This window comes from Myotis yumanensis, unplaced genomic scaffold (genome assembly GCF_028538775.1).
Source record: "Myotis yumanensis isolate MYYU_CA2020_CCGP unplaced genomic scaffold, mMyoYum1.0.hap1 SCAF_2, whole genome shotgun sequence".
NCBI lineage: Eukaryota > Metazoa > Chordata > Mammalia > Chiroptera > Vespertilionidae > Myotis > Myotis yumanensis.
Genome location: NW_027223753.1, coordinates 27,847,339 through 27,874,671, shown reverse-complemented (window position 1 = coordinate 27,874,671; position 27,333 = coordinate 27,847,339). Strand labels below are relative to the sequence as shown.

At 39.3% G+C, this 27,333-nt stretch overlaps 1 protein-coding gene across 1 annotated transcript in view; it reads right to left on the bottom strand.

The window, feature by feature from the left end:
* EIF2B3 (eukaryotic translation initiation factor 2B subunit gamma) overlaps positions 1 to 27,333 on the bottom strand; it is a 93,925-nt gene that overhangs the window by 52,333 nt on the left and 14,259 nt on the right. Inside the window, exon 4 of the mRNA XM_070404887.1 lies at positions 10,995 to 11,154. Coding sequence (XP_070260988.1) covers positions 10,995 to 11,154 — 160 coding nt within the window. The remainder of the gene's footprint in view (positions 1 to 10,994; positions 11,155 to 27,333) is intronic.

Here is a 27,333-nt window from a genome sequence, read left to right as displayed (position 1 = left end):
AAAAGATACATAAGTTCTTTATACTATTCTTGTAACCATTTTGTAAATATGAAATTATTAAAAAAATAAAAAGTGAAGGTGGTGGTGGATATGTTAATTAGTTTGATTGTGGTAATCACTTCACAGTATCTACATATACCAAAATATCACCTTGTAAACCTTAAATATATATAATTTTTATTTGTAAAAAATAGATTAAAAAGTTTTTTAAAAAGAGGGGCAGTCACGATACTGCTTAACCACCTAAGTGGATTAACCAAAAGCCCACTGCCTGGCACAAAAAGAAAATACAAGAAATTCTTTCTTTGAAATAATCAGCTAGGTCTGCTCACTGTGAAAATGGGAATAACATTATTTAAGGACATCCACATTCAATCAACATTAACTATATGTCTACTATGCACTAGATTTTATGCTGTGTATGGGAGCATTCAAATAAAATAAGGTACATATTTATTAAATGTACAGAGTTATCTGGTAGATGGTGATTTTACAGGCTGCCCTATTATTGCTGTTTTCTGTGTTACATTTCTTCACCCCAACCACATTATAAGCTCTTCAAGTGCAGGCTTAGGATTCCTTTAAATATAAACCCAGTACAGTATTGGACACTTAACAAAATCTGCTAAGATCTGGATAGTATCTATCTAAAGCTTGCAAAAGCATTTCCAAATAGAGGCAGCATAACATATAGTTAAGGGAGCCTTTGAAGCCACACCACTTGAGTATAAATACCACTTACTATTTGTATGTCTTTGAGCAAGATACTAAACCTCTCTGTTTCTCAGTTTCAGTTGTAAAATGAGGGTAATAAGGACTAAATAAGTTAATACATGCTTTCATTTGATCCTCACAAAAATCACATAAAGCAACGATTTAACACCAAGGAGAAAGTGAAAGTTGAACTCGAGGAAATATTTTTATCTCTAAAGATGAATTTATCTGCCTCCTATTCACAGGCAATGACTACCATATGATTAAACATGCTTCCCTGTCAGCTTAAGCTGTCTCTATACCAAGAACCAAATGCATTACTCAAGTGTATAATGTGTTTAGCTCAGTGGCTAAAGCATTCATTTCTTCAGATGGTGTCTGGTCATCTTATCATATGTAGTGTCTGAATCTGAATAGGGAGAAGCTACCATTAAAAGTTATGTTATTTTTTTCAATATCTAAGATTAGTGAACTCCAAAGAAGGAAGGGTAAATAATGCCAATTTGAAGGCAAGTTTTTAAAAATATATATATTTTACTGATTTTTCACAGAGAGGAAGGGAGAGGGATAGAGAGTTAGAAACATCGATGAGAGAAACATCGATCAGCTGCCTCCTGCACACCTCCTACTGGGGATGTGCCCACAACCAAGGTACATGCCCTTGACCGGAATCGAACCTGGGACCCTTCAGTCCACAGGCCGGCGCTCTATCCACTGAGCCAAACCGGTTAGGGCTGAAGGCAAGTTTTACAGAGACTTTCAACCAAAGCTAAAAACTGCAGAGAATTTCAAATGCTATTGACATATATCAGCAGCTTTGACATATATCAATTCACTCATTCATCCATTACATGGAAACTTGAGAACATAACAAAGTCTGCAAAGGTCTGATCATGAACCAATATTTTAAAAAGAAACACAGAGATATTATTTTTGGATATAATTTGGAGTGCTTAGCCTATCCAAGTCCTTAGGCCCACAAAAACCCAAATGTCCCGGGAGCAGTAATTTCTAAGTCCACTTTTCAGTTTTGGTGCACTTCAGTCACATTCCCCTCACTCTCAGGCCCCACCTCTTGTATTTGCTTCTTTGTAGCTACCATAGTAACTGGGACCTCAGAATATGATATAAGTTAGGGAAACTTGGAAAAGTTTCTGTTCTGTGTTAACAAAGTGAATTCCACTTTGACAGCAGAGCAGGTAACATTAGAATGTTCATCCTAAGGAGAAAGACCACACAAATAGCGTTAAGAAAGCAGTTAAAACTATGAAGTTCCATTTTAAAAAATCTGTCATATTCAACTATTCATATTTTAGTCATTTTTTTGCTTCTTTGAACCCTTCTGTTTCCTCCATAGTCATTTACTTATCCATTTGTTTATTCAGCTAATAAATATATTTGTGTACCTCTTCTGTGACAGGCATTATGTTTGCTATGTAGAGAGAGGCCCAAGTAACTTTAAAAAATATACATAAATGAGGACAGCCTCTAGCTAACAGCTAGCTAGAAATTGAGATTCTCAGTTCAACAGTCCTCAGGGAACTGAAATTCTGCCAACAAACAAATATGCTTAGAAGAAATCCTTTCCTAGTTGAGCCTTCAGATGAGTCCTCAGTCCTGGATGACACTCTGATTTCAGCTTATGAAACACTTTTGGATAAACTATATCTCTTTAAATTATGGGCATATAAAATCTTGATAAAAGTGAAAACTAAATTTAAGAAAAAGAAAGCCCAAGCTATGGAGTAGGAAGGCATGGGTTCAAGTTCTGATTCTACCACCTATCTCTGATGTAATCTTGAGCAGCTATTCACAAAATGCTATTAGGCTATAAATAGATATAAAAACTTGGTCAATAACATACTATCTAGCTCCAGTCACTGGATTTCAGCTTGAGATCAAATCTTGATTATCTCTGTTTCCCATATAGGGCTTATAGTTTAGCGTAGATTATACATATATAGTATGTCCTAAATGCAATGACTTAAATCAAAATGTAAAGCATTTGTAGGACAGGGATCTGATTTCATACCCATTACCCTGTCTACACAAAAGTAAACTGCTCACCTCTTTCTTTTCAAACATCATGTTTTAAAATATATTTTCCTATAACTGAGACATTGCTCCCTGTATTTTGCACATGCTCCTATTATTGTACTTATCACATTGTGATGATGAATTCTAGGCACATTTGAACATAATTCTATATACTTACTTCCTCCATCACAAGAACTTCAGTTTTGAATAATGCAGGGATTTCAAGTCACTTCTGTTGGATATGATTAGAAAAAAAGGGCAGAGGAGTGGGAATTGAGAAGAGGAAATAGATCAAGCAGAAGCCGAAGCAGAGTAGAAGTTTTCCTTTGAGGTACAGCTTTAAGAAAAATGAAGGAAGCTGAAGCAAAAGAAACATAGGCTCAAAACTGCCTACCAATAATTGTTAGTGTAGAGGCAACTAAGTTGATTGAGAGGTGACAGCTTTCACTTGTGTGATTCTGAAGCACACTAATATATGCTGGTTCTAGTCTGGATCAAGACTATATAACTCTGAGAATTAGAGAGGAATATGAGAAATACTACTACAGTAAACTGGGTTAAACAAATTTTTTCCATTTCAAATATCCCAAGAGACACAGTGGAACTTCAGAGATAACAGTCAATAATTTGTGTCATAAAATCATAACAGCATAAAACATTTGCACAGAGGAATATACTAAAAAGACAAACCCCTTAATAAACATGTTACCTGTAATACAACACAACAAATATACCATGTTCTTATTGAAACTGAGGAAAAAAGGAAATTTTTTTAGCTTCTAACAAGCAAGGGATGGTAAATGGGAATTAATGATATTTATGCATTATTACAAGTTTAAAATATGTATGTTTTTATATCACTGATATTCTCTTTATGTAATGTTTACTGTTTGATTTTTGTGACTGCAAAAATTACATGTATGAGGCTTTCATTAGTTCTCTCAAGATCACAGTTTCTATCCAATTTTCCCCTTCAGAATTCAGGTTTCTCAAAATGCCCTATGATTGGGGAGGGTATAACACACACTTGTCTGTCTATCCTTTAGATAGGGATATTATGAGGGTTTTTTGCCCATTTATATGGGCCTTGTACCTAGTTCTGTGCTTGGTGTAACACATACCCAATAACTGTGTTACACTAATCTGTTGACCCATTTGCTCAATAAGTGATACTGAGCAAATGGTAGAACAATGGCTAAATACTGACAAGTGGCAGATTTTATACTTCCGTAATGATATCCAATGCTGCAAAAATCAGTAAATAGGATTTTCCAGAGTTTATATACCCCATTTCCCTGCACAGCTTAGCTGGGTTTCTCCGTCTCTCTTACACCACTCAATCATCTAATTCCTTTTCTGAGAAGATGATACCTAAAAAAAGCTTCAGAAAGCAGAGCCCATTTGAAACACCAGAAAAAGTTACATGTGGTTCTTCCAAGGAGGCTTGTCTAGATGTTTAGGCTGCCACAATTAATTTCCCTATAGACTTAGAAGCTATAATGCAAACAAAAGCATTTTGATATTTTGTGGTCTATAAAGGGTTACCATTTTACCTAAAATATCTAAAAATTCCCTTTAAAAATAACGTAGAATGCTCGCAAAGTTATTAAATGTGATTTTGTTAGGCTACAGGACCAAATTACTTCCCATAGGAGTATTTCTAAAATACATGTGGAAGTGATAATGATGATAAGAATAGCAATTACAATTTATTAAGCAACTACTATGTTTCAAGGAGTAAATAGAATGCTTTACAAACATCTTATTTCTCACAAAAAAATCCTGAAAGGATTCAGTTACACTTTACAGCTAAATAAAATGAAGCTCAGGATGGTTAGAAAATCTGCCCAATATCATACAGTTTTGGGGCATTAAAACCTACACAGTCTGAACAGAGCCTCTGCTCTTAACAGCCATGCTACAGCAGTAGGTGTTTATTTTAAAACTGAAAACATTTCTAAACATAAATTAATAGACAATGTAGTATCAGTCTAAAAAATCATGATAGCCCTAGCTGGTTTGGTTCAGTGGACAGAGCGTCGGCCTGTGTACTGAAGGGTCCCAGGTTCAATTCCAGTCAAGGGCCTGTACCTCGGTTGCAGGCTTGATCTCTGGCCCTGATAGGGGCTCATGTGGGAGGCAACCAATCAGTGTGTTTTTCTCATATGGAGTTTCTCTGTCTCTCCCTCTCCCTTCTACTCTCTCTAAAAACCAATGGCAAAATATCCTCTGGTGAGGATTAACAACAACAAAAAACCCCATTATAAATTATCGCTCTTATAATATTCATGTGAATTATAAGTATTATAATTTATGCGAACCTGCAACCTGGGTATGAGCTCTGAAGGGAATTGAACCCACCACCTTTTTGGTGTATGGGACAACGCTCCAACCAACTGAGCCACTGGGCCAGTGCTGTTTTGTTCATTTTATCCCCAGGCTCTGGCCCAGATATGGCCTATGGATTCATGCAAATTATACTCATGAATCCAACTACAGCTCAGACTCATAGTTTTAGGATTTAAACTGCTAGGGCTTGAATCTTTCTCTTACCTAGGAGGCAATAAGAGCTGCCTTTATAGGCAGATCCCTAAACCATTCAATACTGTAATATCTACTGACTGTTCACCATGGGCCATATCTGGGTCAGAGTCTGGGGATAAAATGAACAAAACAGCCCTGGCCCAGTGGCTCAGTTGGTTGGAGCATTATCCCATACACCAAAAAGGTTGTGGGTTCGATTCCCTTCAGGGCACATACCCAGGTTATGGATTTGATCTCTGGTCAGGGGGGGCACGTATGGGAGGCAACTGATAGATGTTTTTCTCTTACATCAATGTTTCTTTCTCTCTTTCTCCCTTCCTCTCTCTAAAAATCAATAAAAACATATCCCTAGGTGAGAATTAAGGGGGAAAAAAAGAAATAAAAATGAACAAAACAGGTATAATCCCTGCTCTCATGGAGTTTACAGTCCAGTAGAGGAGAGAGTAAATAAGAGGGCAGAGCTACCATATGTAGGTAAACAAGGGGATATAATTTCACATTAGAGAGTCAAGGAAGGCCCTGCTCAGAAAATAATTTGAAGGCTAAGTTGGATTTAGAGTGCGTGTGTAGTGGGAAAAGAGAACAACATGTGTAGCAGCCTGCAGCAGGAAAAAAATAGTCCAAAAAAAATCCAAACATGAACTGTCTTCCTCAATATCTACATCTCCTACAAATCTTCCAAGAAAGAGGCAAGGGGGAAAAAGATGGCTCTGGAAACATTTAACCATAGCCATTCTCCTATAAGTCAGTAAATGATGATTTGGGAAACTTGGACCTAGGGGATCTAGACTATTAAACAAAATATGGGAAAGAGGGGACTAGCTGTTCTGTCACACAACAGCTGCCAAGAAGCAGACCAAATATATAGTCTGAGAAATTTAGAATTCTTTTTAAAAATGCTTATCACTAAAATGCATAGCATCCCATGGGAGGAATTAAAAACTCAGGTATTTAGGTGAACCTTTCGTCTCAACTATAACAAAATATAAAAAATGAGAAGTTCAAAATTTCATGTTAAGAATGACAAAATCTTTCTAAAACATAAATCTAATTATGAGATTCTCTTGTTTAAAATTCCTCAATAGCTCATCACTGTTAGGGATAAGTTTAAACTCTTTAGTATGATCACTGTTTCCGCTTCACTCCCATTTCCTGCTTCCCTGTCTCTATGTTCACACTCCAGTTAAAGAACAAGTTACCAATATACATCATACTTTTCAAAGAGGATAGAAGAGCCAGCTTAAAGGAACTTCCACTGGCCAGATTGTGACAATTTAAGCATCAAAACACTTTCAAATGGATGGGCAGATAGATAGTTACAGTTCATTTGAAATAAAATTGTAAAAAGCTATGTATTTATTTATTTATTTAGAATTATTCTAAAACTTTATTATGAAATATTGCATCCAGTGAACTACAGAAAGATTACAAGATGGTCAGTGATAAATATGTTTGTATTTAAGGCACTTCCGTTTCACTGATGTTGGCATAGTGTACTTTTGACAACACTTATTTCAGTTGCAGTAGTTCTTTTTAAAATAACTTCTATGCAAAATAATGTGTGTGTGTGTGTGTGCGCGCGCGCGCGCGCGCACACACACACACACACACACACACGAGGCCTGGTGCATGAAATTGTGCATGGGTGGGGTCCCTCGGGCTGGCTGGCAATTGGGGCCGATTGGGGCTGTCTCACCCAGTCCCGATCGGGGCCAATTGGGGCCAGCAAGCCAGTGGGGGGTGGGGGGAGGGAGGAAGGGAGGGACCACGGGAGGTTGGCTGTGGGAGCACACTGATCACCAGGGGGCAGCTCCTGCATTGAGTGTCTGCCCCCTGGTGGTCAGTAAGCATCACAGAAACCGGTTGACAGGTTGCTTAGGCTTTAATATATACAGACTAGAGGCCCAGTGCACAAAAATTTGTGCACTTGCGGGGGGGGGGGGGGGCGTCCCTCAGCCCGGCCTGCGCCCATTCACAGTCCAGGTCCCCTTGGGGGATGTTCACCTGTCGACTTAGGCCACTCTCCGGGGGATCAGGCCTAAGCTTGCAGTCAGACATCCTTCTGGCAGCCAGGGAGCCCTCGGGGGATGTCCAACTAAAGGCTTAGGCCCCCAAGGGATTGGGTCTAAACCGTTAGTTGGACATTCTTAGTGCTGCCACGGAGGTGGGAGAGACTCCTGCCACCACCACTGCGCTGGCCAGCCATGAGCCAGCTTCTGGCAGAGTGGCACTGCCCATATGGAAGTGTACTGACCACCAGGGGGCAGCTCCTGCATTGAGCGTCTGCCCCCTGGTGGCCAGTGCGCATCATAGCAACCGGTCATTCTGCCGTTCAGTCAATGTGCATATTAGCCTTTTATTATTATTATATAGGATGTCCCTATTTCCCCCTTTTTGCCCCCTCTACCCAGCTCTTGCCCCCCACTTCTCTCTGGCCATCACCATACTGTTGTCTGTGTCCATGGGTTGTGCATATATTTTCTTTGGCTAATCCCTTCTTTAAATTCACTTCTTTAAATTTTTATTTTCAGATAAGTGCTTATAACTGCACTATTATATATTTTCTACTATATCATTTAGAATTAAGATATTTTTTAATTGAACCTTTGTAAATTTTAGCATAATTTAATAAATTATGCTAGAAGCAATTAGGAGATTTTTCATGTAATGCATACACATTTTAATTAATATTTTATTAATTTTTAATTTTTTAATATTTTAATTTGAAATAATCTCATACATGTAAAAAAAACTATAAAATAATACAGCATATTACATGTACCCTTCACCCAATTTCTTAGGTGTTAATAATTTAAAAATAACCATTATACAACTAACAAAATTTGGAATATATTTTTCTTATAATCTCTTTAATGTTACTTAATCCATTTACTTTGTTTTTGTTCATCTTCACCCAAGGATATTTTTCCATTGAATTTTAGAGAGAGTGAAGGGAAAGGGAGAGACACATTGATTGGTTGCCTCCTGCACATGCTTTGATAGGGATTGGGGATCAAGCCAGCAACTGAGGTACATGCCCTTGACTGGAATCGAACCTGGGATCCTTCAGTCCACAGGCTAATGCTCTATCCACTGAGCAAAACAGGCTGCAGCTTAATTCATTTATTTTTAATCTATATGTGTCTTTATATTTAAAGTGGGTTTTGTTTTTGATTCACCCTCATAATCTGTCTTTTAATTGGTGCATTTATGCCACTGACTTTCAGAGTGCTTACTGATAGAGTTACTACCATATCAGGCGGCTGCTGGGGCTTCTGGGGTGGGGGTGCCTTGCCGCCCCAGGACCCGCCGATCTCGGGTCCCGGGGCGGCAAGGCACGGCCGGCTGCTGGGGCTTCTGGGGCAGGCGTGCCTTCCCGGGCAGCTGACCTGCCCTGGATGGCAGCACGCTGGTGGTTGGTGCTGTCCCGCCCTGCCCGCAGTATGCAAATTAGCCACCATCTTTGTTGGTGGTTAATTTGCATATCATGCTGATTAGCCTATGGGAGGCATAGTGAAGGTACGGTCAATTACCATGTTTGTCTATTATTAGGTAGGATATATACATATATATTTTTTTTCAAGATGTCAACTGAGTATAATAATACTTAAGAGATAAAAGCTAACATGAAATCTAAAATGTTCTAATACCAAGAAGAGTAATATAACAGGGCATTTGATTTTTTGAATTATTATAAATAGAGGAGTCTATAAAATATACATCAGCCCTAGCTGGTTTGGCTCACTGGATAGAGCGTCGGCCTGGGGACTGAAGGGTCCCAGGTTCAATTCCGGTCAAGGGCATGTACCTTGGTTGCAGGCACATACCCAGTAGGGGGTGTGCAGGAGGCAGCTGATCGATGCTTCTCTCTCATCGATGTTTCTACCTCTCTATCCCTCTCCCTTCCTCTCTGTAAAAAATCAATAAAATTATCTTTTTAAAAAATACATCAGTTTACAAAGTCTGGATATACAGTGTTTCTATCTGAATAAGTAGAAAAGACTAAATAGAGGGAATTATGAGTAAGCAAACCAGACGTTGCGAAAGTAGAAAATATATCAAGAACAAAAGGAATGATTGATGTGAGGATTATACATAATAATAAGGTAGAAAGAGGATCCAACCATTAATCTGCACCAGTGATCACCTGAACTCAAAAAGCAGCTAGAAAAAAGTTTCAATGCTATAATGCAAAATTATAACTTAACCAAATGCCCTGAAGAAAAGAGCTAAAAATACAGACTAGATTACTCAAATCCTAGAAATGAAAGCTCTAGGTGACTCTATTAATAGCAGGATGCTAATAAGCCATACATAGCTTCTAGTAATTGTAAGAGACTACATCAATATATAATGCCAGGATAATGGGTTACATAATGCTGGATAAGCAAAACTAAAGAACTCATCATTCCTAGGAAAAACTCCAGGGTAAAAACACATCATTCCAGGAAAAACTAAAACCTATATAAAAAGTGTGATCTTACAAAGCTTTTGGTCATAAGTTCAGTTATTAAAAGTAGCCCCATCACAGAATCAGTGGTTCAGGTTTGAAATATTCTGGGAAAAGCAATCAGGAACTATGTCTTAACCAAAATCAATAATTAGTTAATAACCCAAATTCTAAAACCTTGAATTGACTGGAGTACTTTTCCTTTTCTTTTTGGTCTATTAAGATTACTATAATTTTCTAAAGATTAAAAAAAAAATAACCTACTACTAGAATCATAGGAAAATATAAAAATACGTATCTTGTAATCTTAAGAAGACAAAGCATGATTAATGACTATCTTGTTTATTTAGGGTGATTGGACCATTCAAAAGAATCAACCATACTACATTTGTAATAGTAATTCTAACTGCTTAAAGGTATCTAATTAAATTTGCAATCAAACTTTAAATATTTTTTTCTTTTTCTCTCTCTTTTTTTAAAGCTTTTATTTATTTTTTAAATATATTTTATTTATTTTTTACAGAGAGGAAGGGAGAGGGATAGAGAGTTAGAAACATCGATGAGAGAGAAACATCGATCAGCTGCCTCCTGCACACCTCCTGCTGGGGATGTGCCCGCAACCAAGGTACATGCCCTTGACCGGAATCAAACCTTGGACCTCTCGGTCCACAGGTCGACGCTCTATCCACTGCGCCAAACTGGCTAGGGCACTTTAAATATTTTTTTACAATTAGTTTTTAAATTATTTTTTTTGTTTCTAAGATATATGCATTCCATTATTTGAGCCTTAAACACAATGCAAACAGTTCTGAATGCTCTGTTCTGCATACAAAAGCCTCTAGGACCTTATAGAATCTGATTAATAGTTATAATCTCTTCAAGTCAGCGATTATTGTATTGGACTTGATGTCATCAACCGCTAGCACAGTGCCTGTACTGCAGTTAGTTTTCAATAAATGTTTTGTTTGTTTTAAATATATTTTTTTATTGATTTTTTACAGAGAGGAAAGGAGAGGGATAGAGAGTTAGAAACATCGATGAGAGAGAAACATCGACCAGCTGCCTCCTGCACACCCCCTACTGGGAATGTGCCCGCAACCAAGGTACATGCCCTTGAGTCCGCAGGCTGGCACTCTATCCACTGAGCCAAACTGGTTAGGGCTTCAATAAATGTTTTTAAAAGGAAGTATAAATGACAATAATGATTATAAAAACCCAACAAACAAATAAATCAAACTGGTCTCCTTACCTGCCTTTTTTTTCCCCTTTTGACCTGGAACTGGTTCTACACCATCTTGGCCTTTCCTCATTAACATGGCAAGTGATGCATCATGAGCTCTGAACAGGTCCACAACCTCATGTAAGGCAACATCTGTTATTAGGTCACAGCTCAGGACCAGTACGTCTGTCTGTCAAACGGAAAAGGGGGAAGTCAGTATCACAAAGGACAATGGATCACCCAAATCAGTAAAAATTACAGTGGCTTAGAAACATTATAAAGATTGTATGTGTGGATGACAGTGGGCAGGACAAGGAGCAGGGGGTGGCTAAGAAAGAAAGAGATAATAGCACTCTTCAAATACTTGACAGTCTTCAGGAAGAACCAAATTTTACCTGAATAGCCCAAGACAAAACTAAGAACAAACAGGTAAAATATGAACAGAAGTATTTTTGGTTTTCATATTAACTTGTGTCTGTTAATCAGAGCTAGTCAAAAAAGAATAATTTTGCCCTAACCGGTTTGGCTCAGTGGATAGAGCGCCAGCCTGCGGACTCAAGGGTCCCAGGTTCGATTCTAGTCAAGGGCATGTACCTTGGTTGCGGGCACATCCCCAGTGGGGAGTGTGCAGGAGGCAGCTGATCGATGTTTCTCTCTCATCGATGTTTCTAACTCTCTATCTCTCTCCCGTCCTCTCTCTAAAAAATCAATAAAATATATATTTTTAAAAAAAGAATAATTTTGTTAGGAAATGAATCATTAGAAATGCTTGGGCAGAACCTGGATTATTGCTTGTAGTGATTCATTTATCTAACACTTACTGAGCATTTACTCTATGCTCAACCAAGTCCTATTCTGGAACTTGGAGGAAACTTGGACTGTGTATGTGCCATCAGTTGGCTCAGACTCCTATGAATGAGTGCTGTCCACAATGTCCTGTCCTCAATATCCCTGCTCAGCTCCTTTCGACGCATGCCTATGGCTTCCTTATGGAGTCAATCCATCTCATATTTGGTCTTTCTCTTTTCCTGATACCTTCTATTTTTCCTAGCCTTTTCCTAAAAACCCTGCCTTCATGATAAGCCTGAAGTAGGACAGCTTCAGTTTTGTCAGTTTTGCTTTCAGCAATGTTACAGGTTAATTTGCTCTAGGACCCACTTGTTTGTTTTTCTGGTGTCCAGGGTATCCATAGCGCTCTTCTCTAATTCCATATTTCAAATGAATAGCTTTTTTTCCCTATCAGCCTTCTTCACTGTCCAACTTTTGCATCTATACATAGTAATTAGGAATACAAGGGTGTAGATAACCTTATCCTTGGTTTCTAATGACAAATCATCACTTTTGGTGATCTTTCTGGGACTAGAAAGTATTAAATGTGACAGGCTAAGAAAAGCTATTGATATATTTTAAACAAATTTCTACCTATACATTCTGTCATATTTTACCATAAATACAGAAAACAAGTCCAAAAATAATGAATTTGCCAAAACCGGTTTGGCTCAGTGGATAGAGCGTTGGCCTGCGGACTGAAGGGTCCCAGGTTCGATTTTGGTCAAGGGCATGTACCTGGGTTGCGGGCACATCCCCAGTAGGAGATGTGCAGGAGGCAGCTGATTGATGTTTCTAGCTCCCTATCTCTCTCTCCCTTCCTCTCTGTAAAAAAATCAATAAAATATATTTAAAAAAAAATAATGAATTGGAAAACAAAATTCCTTAAGTTGCAATTTAAATCAACTACATCAATGTTTCTCAATAACACACCTACAGTTTCCCAGAGGTACCTCAGAGAAAGGTTGTTTGCTACTGCCCTTTCTGAGTCAACCAAGGCAGCTCCTCTTTTATTAATTTTATTGTCTAGGCTTCTGTATAAGCTTTGGTTTAGAAAACAGGTTCTGCTACTTTTAAAAGTCTGAAAAACATTGTACTAAATTATCCCAGATTTAAAAATAAAGTGAATATCTGTATTCATGGAAATTTTTCTAAGTGGTTCCAACTCTTTTAAGATTTTAATTTAAAATCAAGTTTTTGTGTTGGGTGGGAAAATGGATGATTTAAACTCATATTCCACTACAGCAAAGGGTTGTGTTTGCTCGGAAAGTAAGGCTCAATGTTTAGGATGCCTTGTCTTACTGCCTGAAATTTCTTATTCTGAATACACATGCTCCTCAACTTAGGATGGATGGGGTTATGTCCTAATAACCCCATCGTAAGTTGAGAATATCATTAAGTTGAATATACATTTAATGCACCTAACCTACTGAACATTATAGGTTAGCCTAGCCTACCTTAAACTTGCTCAGAACACTATATCCAAAAAACACTGGTAACAGTACACTATAGAGTATTAGTTATTTGCCTTTGTGAATGCGTGCCTGACTGGGAGCTGTGGCTCACTGCCCCGGCCCAGCATCATGAGAGAGTATCATACTGCATATCGCTAGCCGAGGAAAAGATCAAAATTCAAAATTCTAAGTACAGTTTTTACTGAATGCTTATTGCTTTAGCACCAATGTAAAGTTGAAAAATCATAAGAGAAATCATCATAAGTCAGGGACCATCTGTATAGAATCTGTACCAGAACCATCATTTCTTTTCCTACATATAACTTATTATTTACAGCTTAAACAATTCCTTTTGAAGGCCTTATCTTAAGATTAAGAAGTTCAAATTTGGATTTTTTTTTCTACCCTTCTGCTTGTCTCTTAATTCTTAATTCTGAATTTAAAAAAAAAGTCCCTAAAAACATTATTTTTTTAAGGGAAAAAAATTGCTATGCTCACCATCCAGGAACTACTAAATATTAATAAATCAGCTCACATATATGCAAGCTAAGGAAGAAATAGCCTAAAGAATCATACTTATTTATTTTAAAATATATTTTTATTGATTTCAGAGAGGAAGGGAGAGGGAGAGATAGAAACATCAATGATGAGAGAGAATTACTGATTGGCTGCCTCCTGCGTGCCCTCCACTGGGGATTGAGCCCACAACTCGGGCATGTGCCCTTGACCGAAATTGAACCTGGGACCCTTCAGTCCATAGTCTGATGCTCTATCCACTGAGCCAAACCAGCTAGGGCGAATCCTACTTCTTATAACAATGCTTAGAAAGACAGAGAGCTGGGCCATTACTAAAGACATGTCATTACAGAAGTTGCTCCATCCTATATAATAAAAGGCTAATATGCAAATAGTCCGAACAATGGAACAACAGGAACAACCGAACTATGACGTGCGCTGACCGCCAGGGGATGTGAGTGGAACATGGCGGGTGTTGGCTGCGGCAGGATGGTGGAGCAGATGAGCAGGGGCGCAAGACCAAAGCAGGATGCCGGTCGCTGTCATCAGGGCGAGGCTCTGGTGGTTACTGAAAATTCTTTGCTCCTGCGTGCCGCAGTCCTGCCTGGTGCTCGCACCTGCTGCTGGCCCTGCTCACACCCACTGCCAGCGCTGAAACTGCTGCTCACACCCACTGCCAGCACTGGAACTGCTGCTCGCACACACTGCCAGCACCGGCCTTGGTTGCACCTGCTGCCAGTGCCCAGCGATGGTCCCGATTGCTTGGCGCCATCAGCGGGTGTGAGCGGCCCTGATCGCACCTGAGGGCTTCTCCACCTCCCCCAGCTCCTGAGGGATGATCAGGGCAGCAGCTGCCAATCACTCTGCGCCTTCAGCGGGTGCGAGTGTGGGTGCGAGGCGTGGCTGGCGCCATCAGTGTGTGGGAGCGACGGTGGTGGTAGTGGGGTTGCCGAAAATAGGAGACCAGGGCCCGCAGTGGGAAGGGCCGGGTGGTGGCATGGAGGATGGTTTGAGACCTGCCCCTGTGCCTATTGCAGCCTCTTGGCCCACAATTCCTTTCGAGGTACATGAATTCGTGCACTGGGCCCCTAGTTTCATTATAATGAAAATGACAGTTTGCTAAGGGAAGAAAAGCTTTCTATTTTTCTAAGCTTCTCTAATAAGATGATTGAGATTTGCAAACTGACTGTTCTTCAATAAATTCAATTTTAAAGTATACTCCAAAGTGAAGAAAATGACACCAATGCAGATGCCTCTTAATGGTGTCAATGTTGTCTTGGAAAATGACTGCTGTTATAATTCAATATCTCAAAAAATTAATCTGTCAGTATAGTGAATGCCAAACAAGTCCTGCATAATTGTGAATAGTCCACAAACTCATATTTCTCTTTGCTTTTAGATGACTTTTTGCTAAACTGAATGCAAAATCCCCAAGGAATATAAGGAACAGGCCCCTCCTTCCAATGTTTGGTTGCCATCTGTTCTCAGTGCGAAAAGACAGGCATTGGTCTGAAAGGTCAGGGTCTGGGATACAGATGGAGTGCTACCCCTCAGGCCCTCTCCTGCCTTACAAGAATGCACCGTAAGACTCGCTGAGACCAAACACATTCCCATTCTCTTCCAAAGGAAAGTCTTTGCTATCTGATCAATGTACTTTGTTTCCAAAGCTGTAAATCCTAGAAGAAGAAATAAAAGTCTAAAAGGAAAACTAAATAATCTTCACATCTTTGTAATACTATCCATTTTCCTTTACATTTTTATAAGTCAGCGATTTTCAACCAGTGTGCCACAAGAGACACATCAATGTGCTGCAAGAATTTTTAAAGCATGCAATACCTTACTATTTAGTCATGGGCACTGACCTCTTCTCCCTTAGATTGGCAAATTTAAAAAATGACAATAGCCATCTGCTGTGAATGAATCAAAATTATACCTATTTTCTTTTGTCAGATTGGCAAAAAAAAATAATATACTTTTTTGATGTGCCACAGAATTTCAGTAATTAGTTTATGTGGGGATGAGATGAAAAATGTTGAAAATCAGTTATAAGCTATAAGAGAAAGAAATTACTATTGTTTTGATTTTTATTCTACAAATGTAAAACCCAGTGTAGAAATACAAATGTTCTTCTACTAACTGGAGTCCAGAGAGAAAAAGCTGAAAAACTGTTAAGAACCAGAAGTGTTTCTGATCATGTGTGACCACAAGCAACGAATAAACAGACTGGACTGTAAAGCAACTGTACAGTATATCTGAAATGCAATTAACTTGAAAGTGCCCCAGACACACTAGCTCTCAGCTGCCTTGTGTTTGGGGAGACCACTTCTTTTCTAACACCAGCAGTATGCCTCTTCTTCTGCAGAGCCCAGCTGGAATCCCCACAGACCTCCCTACTCACTATTTTAATAGTCCTCAGTATGCTTTATCCCAAGCTTGCTCCTCTAGAGAAGCCAAGGCAGTGTCAAGGGCGGGAAGTACAGCTCTAAAGGACAGCAAATGTGTGTATTTGTGACAAAGTGGAAACATACAAGGTCTTCAAGGGAAGGCGGAAGATAGCACTTTAGTGTTTGGGGAAAATCAAGACACCCAGGAATTCAAATCTAAACTGCTGCCAGTTAGTCTTGGCTAAAGCAAACAAATTAAGCAGAGAAAACCCAATTACCAAGTCAGGGCAAAGCCCAGAAATCTCTCATTACAGGAATATTTTCAATCAAGCCAAAAACCACTGAGTAAAACTAGAAGAAAAAAACAAAAGTTAAATCAGAAAACCGGATGTATGCGTGTGTGGCGGTAATGGTCGAGTGGGAGGTGGGGAGAGCTACTGGGAATAGCCTCTTTTCTTTTCCTGGCAGCTGTTCCATGACAGATTGTTATAAATAACACAATCTGGCAAATAATTTCCCACAGCAAGGAGAAAGGAAAACATACTTACTCCCCTGGAAAAAACTGTCAGGGCAAGGTAACTAACATGCTTTTACCCACCCAGCACTTCTACAAACCATGGCTATGATCCAAATCACCACCCTGTAACTCCACCCCTGCCCATATGGAACCAATGAGTTCAGTTACTTGGTTATGACTATGAATGGTCACAATTTACATTCTCCTATGTGGTCCAATCCCAATCCGATACCCAAGAGTAGTTTGTTTGGTGCTTTAATAAACACCAATGGCTAACTGCAAAAGATCCCCAGTCTGCAGTCCCAAAGTGTACAGTAAAGAGCCAACTGCCATTTTGTTTATACTGAGCTTGGGGCATTAGGTGCAGGATGGAATGACCAATTCAATCTATAACAAATGTGATAACCTTTAGGCTGAGAGCTAAATAGCCTTCCTGTGATCCTTAGCTTAATCACAGTATCACCACCATCTAGATCTGGAGTCAGAAATTTGGCCACAGTCTAGGACTGATGTTTTCCCTCTCTTATCCAGTCCCCTACCCAACATCTCACTGGTCTCCAAGTCCTCTTCTTTTATCTCCACTACCTTAGTTCAGGCCTTGAAATATTTTTCCAGTCTCTTAACTGGTCTCTCTCTCACTCTAGTTTTCCCTTATTCCAAAATCCATCCTCTTATTCCATACTCCTATTCCACTACATATTTCATTTCCCTGCTGAAAGCCAGTCTAAAATAGTGTTCTCCAGGATTGCAGGGAGGTAGAAGAGGTAGAGAGGTAGAAGAGGGGGGATGGGGGGGGGGGGGGGGGAGGAAACAAAACAAAACAAAAAAGTGTTCTTCAAACATAAACAAATGTTGAACATATCCACTTCTTCCTACTTACTTTTAAAATACATGAATCACTATAAATAATATAATATGCTCTTTATATAACACACAAGAATAGACATTTTATTTATTTATTTAAATACAGAGGCCAGGTGCACAAAATTCATGCACAGGGGAGGGGGGGAGTCCCTCAGCCTGGCCTTTACCCTCTCCAATCTGGGACCCCTGGGGGGACATCCCTCTCACAATCCGGCACCGTTGGCTCCTAACCGCTCACCTGCCTGCCTGCCTGATCGCCCCTAACTGCCTCTGCCTGCCGGCCTGATGCCCCTAACTGCTCCCCTGCTGGCCTGATCGCCCCTAACCACCTCTGCCTACTGGCCCGATCACCCCCTAACTGCTCCCCTGCCAGCCTGATCGCCCCCTTACTGCCCTCCCCTGCCGGCCCAATGGCCCTCAACTGCCCTCCCCTGCAGGCCCGATGGCCCCCAACTGCCCTCCCCTGCCAGCCTGATCGCCCCCAACTGCCCAGTCGCCCCTAACAGCCTCTGCCTTGGCCCCCGCCACCGTGGCTTTGTCCAGAAGGATGTCCGGAAGATGTCCAGTCTAATTAGCATATTACCCTTTATTAGTATAGATATTTTTTATTGTTGATAGTATTATAGATATCTCCTATTTTCTCCCCCTTCCCCCCTCCTAGCCCCTATCCAGACCTATTTTATTTTTTAATATATTTCTATTGATTTCAGAGAGAAAGGGAGAGGGAGATAGAAATATCAATGAGGAGAAAGAATCATTGATTGGCTGCCTCTTGCATGCCCTCCACTGGGGATCAAACCTGCAACCCGGGCATGTGACCTGACTGGAATCAAACAGTGACCTTCTGGATCATAAGTCGATGCTCCACCAGGTCGACATACACCGGTTGGGCAAGAACAGACATTTTAAAAAGAAGAGACAACATTAAAAGAACTAGAGATTCTAATATTTTCCTCTGTCGTCTATATTACACACACACTCCTTGGCTTTGAGAACACTCCATTTTGAAGATCACTGCTCCACAGGACTGAGTTTACATTCCTTAGGATGACATTAAAGGTTTTCAAAATATGACTCCACCTACCTAATTCAGCCTTCTCTCCCACAATTTCCCCTCCATATAGCTAATGTTAACTTGCTGGAGTAAACTGCCAAGAATGCATGCCCTATTCTCTCTTTCTACTCATTCACATTCATCTAGAGATGAAGTCTTTTCTTATTCATTACAGGCCTTAAACCACTAAATTGGATTACATGGTTTCTTTCCCATCCAGACTTTGTGCTTCATAAGGAGCTCTTTCATGTTTGTATCCCCAGAGTTCAACCTAGTGCTGGCAAAGAAGAATCAGTAAATGTCAGCACTCTTCCTATTACCTCCTCCTTGTTGGAACTGACTCAAAGATTAAAACATCCCATTTCAGATATTGAAGAATAGCATACTTTCTGACAGCGTTGAGTGCCCCCTTTGTAGAGAGTGTGACTATTCAGAGTTAGGAGAGGGGCCATAAAGGTAAGTTTGCAGCTCCCTAAAGCAATGAGATAGGGAATAAACCTGCTGATTCCAAAGAAGAAAAAGGCAGAGAGGTCTGAAAGAAAAGAAATCAGATGCAACAGTCCCGGAGGGCATGGCTAGATTTATAATTTTAAATGGACGCTCATCATTTATAGTTCTAAAGTTTTCCTTTTTAAGTCAAGAATAGAGGAATTCTACTCATGTTTCCCGGGTGAAGCTAAGAAGTATTTGAGAATGTGCTAATTTCTAACTCTGTTAAATGAGTTCTTTATAAAAATGCTAGTCACTTCTCTTGCAGGATGTAGATATCTGCAATAAATTTTAATCTTCAAATGTACTGATATTAATAGAGAAATAACAAAGGCTTTTTGTTCTCAAATCAAACCTTCACTTTGAAATAGTTTACTATTCTGAATATAAATTAAATAACTTCATTCTTTTTCTTTGGTCAGACACTAATACGCCACAGGACAAAAATATTATTGTCTATTTCAAGACCATGGAACAATTACATATTTTCTGCCTGTAACTTGAATTTTTTAAAAAGTATTTTTTCTTTTAATCCTCATCTGAGGATTTTTTTCCATTGATTTTTAGGGAAAGTGGAAGGGAGGGATGAAGGGAGGGGGAAGATAGAGACGAGAGAGAGAGAGAGAGAGAGAGAGAGAGAGAGAGAGAGAAAGAAACCTTGATGTGCGAGAGACACATCGATCACTTGCTCTTCCCCCACTCCCCGCCTCCACATGCGACCCAACCTGCAACCCAGGAACATACCCTTGACTGGGGACTCAAACCCTCGACCCTTTGGTGCACAGGCTGACACTCTAACCGCTGAGCAACAACAGCCAGGGCTTGAATTTTAATTATATCCTTAATTATGCCATGGAAATATTATCCAGTTTACTTGGAAACCAGAAAGCTTGGGAGGAGATCAGCAGAGGGTAATTAGGAGCTATGACAAAGAAAAGTTTATAACAACATGAGAAAAAGACAACTAGCAAGTTATAAAGAAAACTAAACTAAAATCAGGGTTTTATTAGCCCCCAAAAGCAACTTCTAAGATTGGGAATGTTTTCTTTTCCTATTAATTCCACATGTGACTTTAAATAAGTCACTCCCTCCTTGAATCTCGGTTTCCTCATCTATAAGATAAGAGGGATGCACTATCTCTGAAGTCATTTATGGCATAAAACTGGCGAGGGAACAGTTAAAATAAAGAAGGCTGGTTAAAAGATCCCTCTTTTCCACCTATGCAACACAACTATTGCACGGGTCCCACCCTGTGTAGTAGTCTGAAGAGAAAAAAACTAGAGGATATCTGAATTAGGAAAGAATAATCACAGTTGGGAATAGGGAGAGGGAGGCACCTTACTGAAAAGGGAGAACTTATACAAGAATCTGAGATACCCTGATCCCTACTCATTTCCTAGAATGCCAGCAGCCGGTCTTTACCTTTAAGAAAGGAGAATTTAGCCCTAGCTGGTTTGGCTCAGTGGATAGAATGTCAGCCTGCGGATTGAAGGGTCTTAGGTTCGACCCCAGTCAAGGGCATATGCCCAGGTTGCAGGCTTGATCCCTAGTGGGGGGCGTGCAGGACACAGCCAATCAATGATTCTCCTCATTGATGTTTCTATCTCTCTCTACCTTCCTCTTTAAAATCAATAAAAATATATTTTAAAAAAAGAAAGGAGAATTTAATATTTTCTCTGGGGAATCTGAATAATCTGAGAGAGAAAAAACCTAAAGATGCAGATATAAGAGATTCCTCCCTCCCCACCAAAAGAGCCTAACCACATCACCATATCACCCTACAGTGAAGCTCACAGCCAACATGCCCCATCCATATATAAAACTTGAGCAAAAAGATAGAGAAAAGAAAATAAGAGAGGAAAGATAAGAAAATTAGAGGACCAGTCTAAAAAATCCATTATCAGAATAAGTTTTCATCAAAAATAAACACAGATAAGAAGAATCATCAACAAAATGATTTTTTAAATTTCTCTAAACTGAAGAACACAAATATCCAAATTGAAAGGGTTTACTGAGTGGAGGGCTCACATGGATAAAACAGATTCATATGAAAGCACCTCATCATGAAATTTCAGAAAACTTGAAATTTTTCTGAAAGAGAAAGATGCTACAAATTTCCAAGAAAAAAAGTTGGTTACAATCAAAAGATTAGTAATCACAAATGTTTAGTACTTCTCAACAACACTTGAAGTTAAAGACAATGGAGCAATGCCTTCGAAATTCTTAGGTACCTACCAGCTTTCCAACTGAGAATTCTGTGTCTAGTCAAATTATGCATCAAGTATAAATTTAGAGTAGATTTTTTCAGCCATGCAATGTCTCAAACACTTCTGTCAGGAAGCTCTAGTATGTTTCCCATAAAAACAAGGGCAGAAGCTAAGAAAAAGAAAAATGTGGCTTCTAGGAAATAGGACATGAAACTGAAGAAAAGAGGCAAAATGAATCCTCATGATGGTGAAGGGAGTTGACATAATGACAGCTGTGGACCAGGCATGGAAGGCAATCACTATAGGTTGAATTATGTCAGAGGCTCTGGGAAAACTTCCTTAGGAAGATGTAATGAGTCTAAATATCTCAAGAGGAGATTAGACAGCTAGTGAAAAGGTTGGGAATGATTTAATATAGTTCTTTTCCCACAGTCTTATGCAGGGAGATGATGATATAGCAGATAATTTTAATCCTCTGTACAAGTACAAAAAAAATGGTACCTAATCTAACCTTAGAAAGTCAGGGAATGCTTTTTGGAGCAGATGATACCCAAGTTAAGAGCTGAAAAAAAAATTGGGTAGCTACATGATACTTCAAATGAATTCTCTGGTCACAATGACAGAATGCTTACTGATTTCCCACAAACTGTATGGTCCATTCCACTAGTCAGGCTGTAACCTTATTATTCAGAGCAGGATAGGGGCCCAACCAAGAGTTTCCAAAAATCTAAGTCATGTGGGCTGCTTGTCACTCAAGGATAGAGTTTGTGATGGCAGCCTGGATTTTCTACTTAGCTATCACATCCCTGTCCTACCCTGTATCCTTTCATTCCATAAAAGTGTCCCTATAGACAAAGGAAAGTGAATCAAAAGAATCAGGCTCACCCAGAGCTTACAAGTTTTCTGGCTACCAAACGCAGAAATACTATCCCAAAGACCAGAGTTCCAACAAGTTGCAGTCTTGAGAGGTTAAGATGAAAACACTTCAAGCTTGTGCATACATACACTTGGTTAGTACAGTCAATAGAAAAGCTCCATTGAGATTTCTGGGGGAAAAAGTTTCAAAAATTCTCTCATTCAACTTGTTAACTTGTTTCTGCTATAACTGCTGGGCTTTTCACTATGCCACCTGCAGACTCAAAGAAAGCATCATAGGGGATATACGGAGGCCCTTCTCGGCAACCACAGCCCACCAAAGCAGCCATAAGAAAAAAGTTGCCACTTAAAAAAGTCTTTAAGCAAGTTGGGACCAAGTTCTCAGATCTTCACTTGACCAAATTGCACTCCTTTTCAAGCAGATAGAAATCTGCCAAAAACAAGTCTCTGGGCAAAATGAAAGGTTACAGGAAAGAATGAGAGATTTGTAATTTGATAAGGACATCAAACACGCAACTGAAAAGAACTTGCACTTAGCTTTTTGAACATCTAAAAATAGCATGTATGCTCAATCTTTCTAACACCCTGTCTCTGGGATGGGGATTTCATTGGCATAGTTTGTTCTCTGTTGTAGCATGTTAGGTGTTTCATAAGACAGATAACAATAGTTCTCCTACATCAAAGGATTTAAATAACCAAACCTCTAACTAATGTGTTGATATCATTATCCCTATTTTCTTGGCTGTGAAACTGAGGCAAAGGATAAATGAGGCTTGCCTGAGGCTGAAAAAAGATTTCTGTCTAGATTAAATAAAAAATTATTAGCTTCACAATCTCTAAATTAAGAGAAGCCATGAGACCTGCAATATAAGATAAGTGCGTTAAATATAGACCACAGAAATAGATTATAGATTTAGTCTGCTGAGGCCTCTTAATATACCTCACTAACCTATTCTCAAAACATTTATCTAAAGAATAACCTCATTGTTTCTAAAGCACAAATGGCTGATTACCTCAGCCAGTCAGAGGAGCATGTAATGTGGGTGTGTCAGGTTCAATGTGCAAGGAGTCAGCCAGCATTGCTTTGTGCCGATCACAGACTGCATCCCTTTCTTCTTGCCCAAGAAGAGTTCTTCTTACTCAAGAAGAGCCAAGCTTCTTGCTCATATAGCTCTAGCAGGATAGAAAGTCTTCCTATAACAATGGATCTCCCTCCACTTAGAGAAAGATATCAACAACCAACAGCTGTCCACTTGCAAGACAAGGATACTGCATAGTTCACTGAGTCTTGTTAGATTTGCTAATTTTAAAATGTTTTATACACTCCCCCAAAAATATTTAATTAAGAGTTCCATAGGTACTAAGAATTGCATATGTTAAAAGAGTTCTATATACAGGGTGGGGCAAAAGTAGGTTTATAGTTGTTCATATGGAAAATAATATACGGGCAGTCCTCAGGTTATGTTGGAGATCCACTCCTACGGCACGACGCCGTAAGTCAGAACCCACCTACATAAGCACCTACGTCACTCACATGGAGCACATACACAGCAGTAATAAAGTGAAACAGTAAAAAAAATGTAAAAGAAAGATAACAATTCCTGACCTTTACTTGTGGTAAATAAATAATAAAAAACATAACGCACATATGTACATATGTCGAAATGACGGAACTTTTTTTATATAAATAAATGGGAGGTGGTGACATAACCACGAAACGACGTACATCAAGTCCGACGTAACCCGAGGACTGCCTGTAATCCTATATAATAAAGAGCTAATATGAAAATGGTTGTCACACCCTCACGCCCTCGTATTGGGGCCGGGGGACCTGAGGCTGCACCCCCAACCCAGAGGGGCTTGATGGGGGTAGGGCCAGCCAGGTCTGGGTCTCGCATGATTTCGAGGCGCACGCTGGTGGGTGGGGACTTGACTCTGGGTCCCACGGCGCGCCCCAGACTCTGACAGGAGGGAGATTTTCATGTACATTTTACTAATTTCCTTTCATTGCTGACACTTCTATTATAGAGAAAGGGCAAATAGCAATATTAAAATATTTCCTCTAATTAATTCCCTTTTAATGTGCATGAATTTCGTGCACCAGGCCACTAGTAAATAAATAATAATAATATAAGAATAAACAGTTTCACATACAACTGTAAACCTACTTTTGCCCCACCCTGTATACATACAACTATCTAATGTACACAAAAAATTTGCATAAACATGAATCCCACACACTCACAAAGAGAAGAAAAAAGTAATTTTAAAATATTAGACCAGACCAACTACACCTGTTCTTAAAGTCAAGGTTCTAAAATTAGAATAGATTATAAGGATTACTGATGCTTGTCTTTTAGAGGCAACATGATAGAGTGAAAAACCCATGGGCATTTGAGATGTACAAATGCATCTCACAACCCAGGACTGGATTCTAGCTCTGACTCAACACCTAACCAGGTATGGAATTTGAGGCAGGTTATTTAAACTCTATGAGTGTCAGGTTTCTCAAATGCAAAATAGAATAATACCATCTACCTTTTAAGGTTGCTGTCGGGATAAAAAAAATCTACAAAGCCAGACACACATAGTAAATATGAAAAATCTCCCTTGTGATCCTCGGAGCAAACATTCCAGGTAACTCCAAGGAAAATAAAATTTACATCCTCATAATCAGCTAACAACTTAACTTCCTACTTTAGGGTAGTATCTAAGAATAGAAACTAATGTTCTGAAGTACATTCGTTAATTTCTCAAATGTACTAATTTATGAAGCTTTTGCAAATTTAAGTATCCTCAGAAGTGCTCAACTGGCTATAGATAGAGATCTTGTGTGAATAATCAGCTATTACTGCAAAGCAGGTCTCCAATGCTTTTCAATTTCATTTTCATCTGCCTTTCTGTTCTCCCCCAAATTGTTCAACCTCTCAATAAAAGATCAAAATACACATTAAATGTATATAATTCAGGCTGTCACTCAAAAAGACTACCAATAAAGTTATTTAATTGATATGTTTTATTTTTCAAAATATCTCAAAGAAATATAGACCTATTTAAAGGTTTATGCTTACACTGACTGAAGCGTTCAGATGACACAATTTGGAGCTAAAAATATCCCTTCGTATCTCAGCTTTGTAGTAATTCTTCAACTGTTAAAGTACAGGACCTACCGTCATTTTTATGCTTTTTTCTGGAGCTATTCTATTCCCTTAACACTAGGAATAACTATTCCTACATATCGCTCCACCATCACAAATTCCAATTCTTTCTTATAAGACTCAAAAAGTGACATTTATGAAGCAGTCCAAACGGTGTTTCCTGATACTCCTCTAGAGGGCACACAGGGCTCTTCTAACTTTACCATGCATGCCCCTAACCTCAGATAAAAATTCAACGTCCCCTGAAACATGTGCCATCTGGCTGTGCCTGCCGACATTATTCTACTAATCCATTGATTACTCAATGCATTTACTGAGACTTTGGCATCTAATGCATAGTCTTTCTTTCCACCTGAACTTTAGGCAAGTTACTCAAGCTCTCTGAGCCCTATCCTTCTCATCTGTAAAATGTGGATAAAGGCCGAAACCGGTTTGGCTCAGTGGATTGAGCGTTGGCCTGCGGACTGAAGGGTCCCAGGTTCGATTCCGGTCAAGGGCATGTACCTGGGTTGCGGGCACATCCCCAGTGGGAGATGTGCAGGAGGCGGCTGATCGATATTTCTCTCTCATCGATGTTTCTGACTCTCTATCTCTCTCCCTTCCTCTCTGTAAAAAATCAATAAAATATATTTTAAAAAAAAAATGTGGATAAAGATAGTATCTACCTGAGTGTAGTTGGAGGATTAAATGAAATAATGTACATTAAGTATCCATGTAGGCCTATGGTTTTAGAAAACTGGTGAACTAAGAACCCAAAAATTCTGTTATGAACACCTAAAAACTCTGGATAAGACATTACTGCAAATATAGTCAACTTATAAGAAAGAAAAGGAAAATACCAAGCACCAGAACTGAAGAAGGAAATGAACACTTAGTTGAAATCTTGGCTACCCTAACTGAGGTGTTTTTTTTTTTTGCTTGGTTTTGTTTTTATTGATTTCAGAGAGGAAGAGAGAGGGAGAGAGAGATAGAAACTTCAATGATGAGAGAGAATCATTGATCATCTGCCTCCTGCATGTCCCACTGCAGATTGAGCCTGCAACCTGGGCATGTACCCTGACTTGGAATTTAACTGTGACCGCCTGGTTCATATGTTGATGCTCAACCATTGAGTCATGCCGGCTGGGCTTAACTGAGGTTTTTAAAGGCTTCATTGGGCCAAAATAAGTGTCTTGAAGCTGATATGAAGCAGGAAATTTGAACTGAGACCTTACATAAAGGGGACCTCAGTGAAAGGGTAAACTTCAGAGAAAAAATAATCTACCTACAGCACAGAGAGTCATCTAGAAGGTTTGTCTGTCTCTGGGCTTGGGACACAAAATTCGGAAGAACATTACTTCTAACCTAGAATTCTATACAAAGGTAAGTTGTCATTCAAGAAAAGGATGGAATAAAACATTCTCAAACATGCAAGTTCTCAAAATATTTACCTTCTGTGCTCTTTCTTTGAGAAGCCAATAAAGTTTGGGTTCCTTTGAAATGAGGAAGTAAACCAAGAAAGAGAAAAACATGGGATCTGGGAACTTGGCATCCAACACAGGAGGGAGAAGAGAATTCCCAGAACGATGGTAAAGAGAAGCCCCAAGATGACAGCTCTGCAACAGCCTAAAGAGCAACCAGTAGAGAGATTTGAAGAGAGAATGGATGGCTCACAAGAGGGCTGTCTCAAAGGAAAAAATAAGCCCTTTGTTAAACTACTTTATTGAAGTATGATTGACATATAAAAAATTGTGCATAGGAAACTTTGGGCTTTTTAAAGAAATGTCTGATTTCAGATCTGGATACAATACAATAGAGATTACACATATGAAATATTATTGCCAAAAAAGTTGAAACTGAATCTAATCTGGGAAAAAGAAAAAAGTTAAATGACATCAGTAGAAAGCAATTGGACATACCAAAGATGTGGGATGTTCTACAGGACAAATAATTGGTTTCTTTGAAAAGTAAGTGGCATAAGGAAAAAAAGTGGTTGGAGGGGAGACTGTTCTAGAGTAAAAGAGACTAAAAATATATAATCGT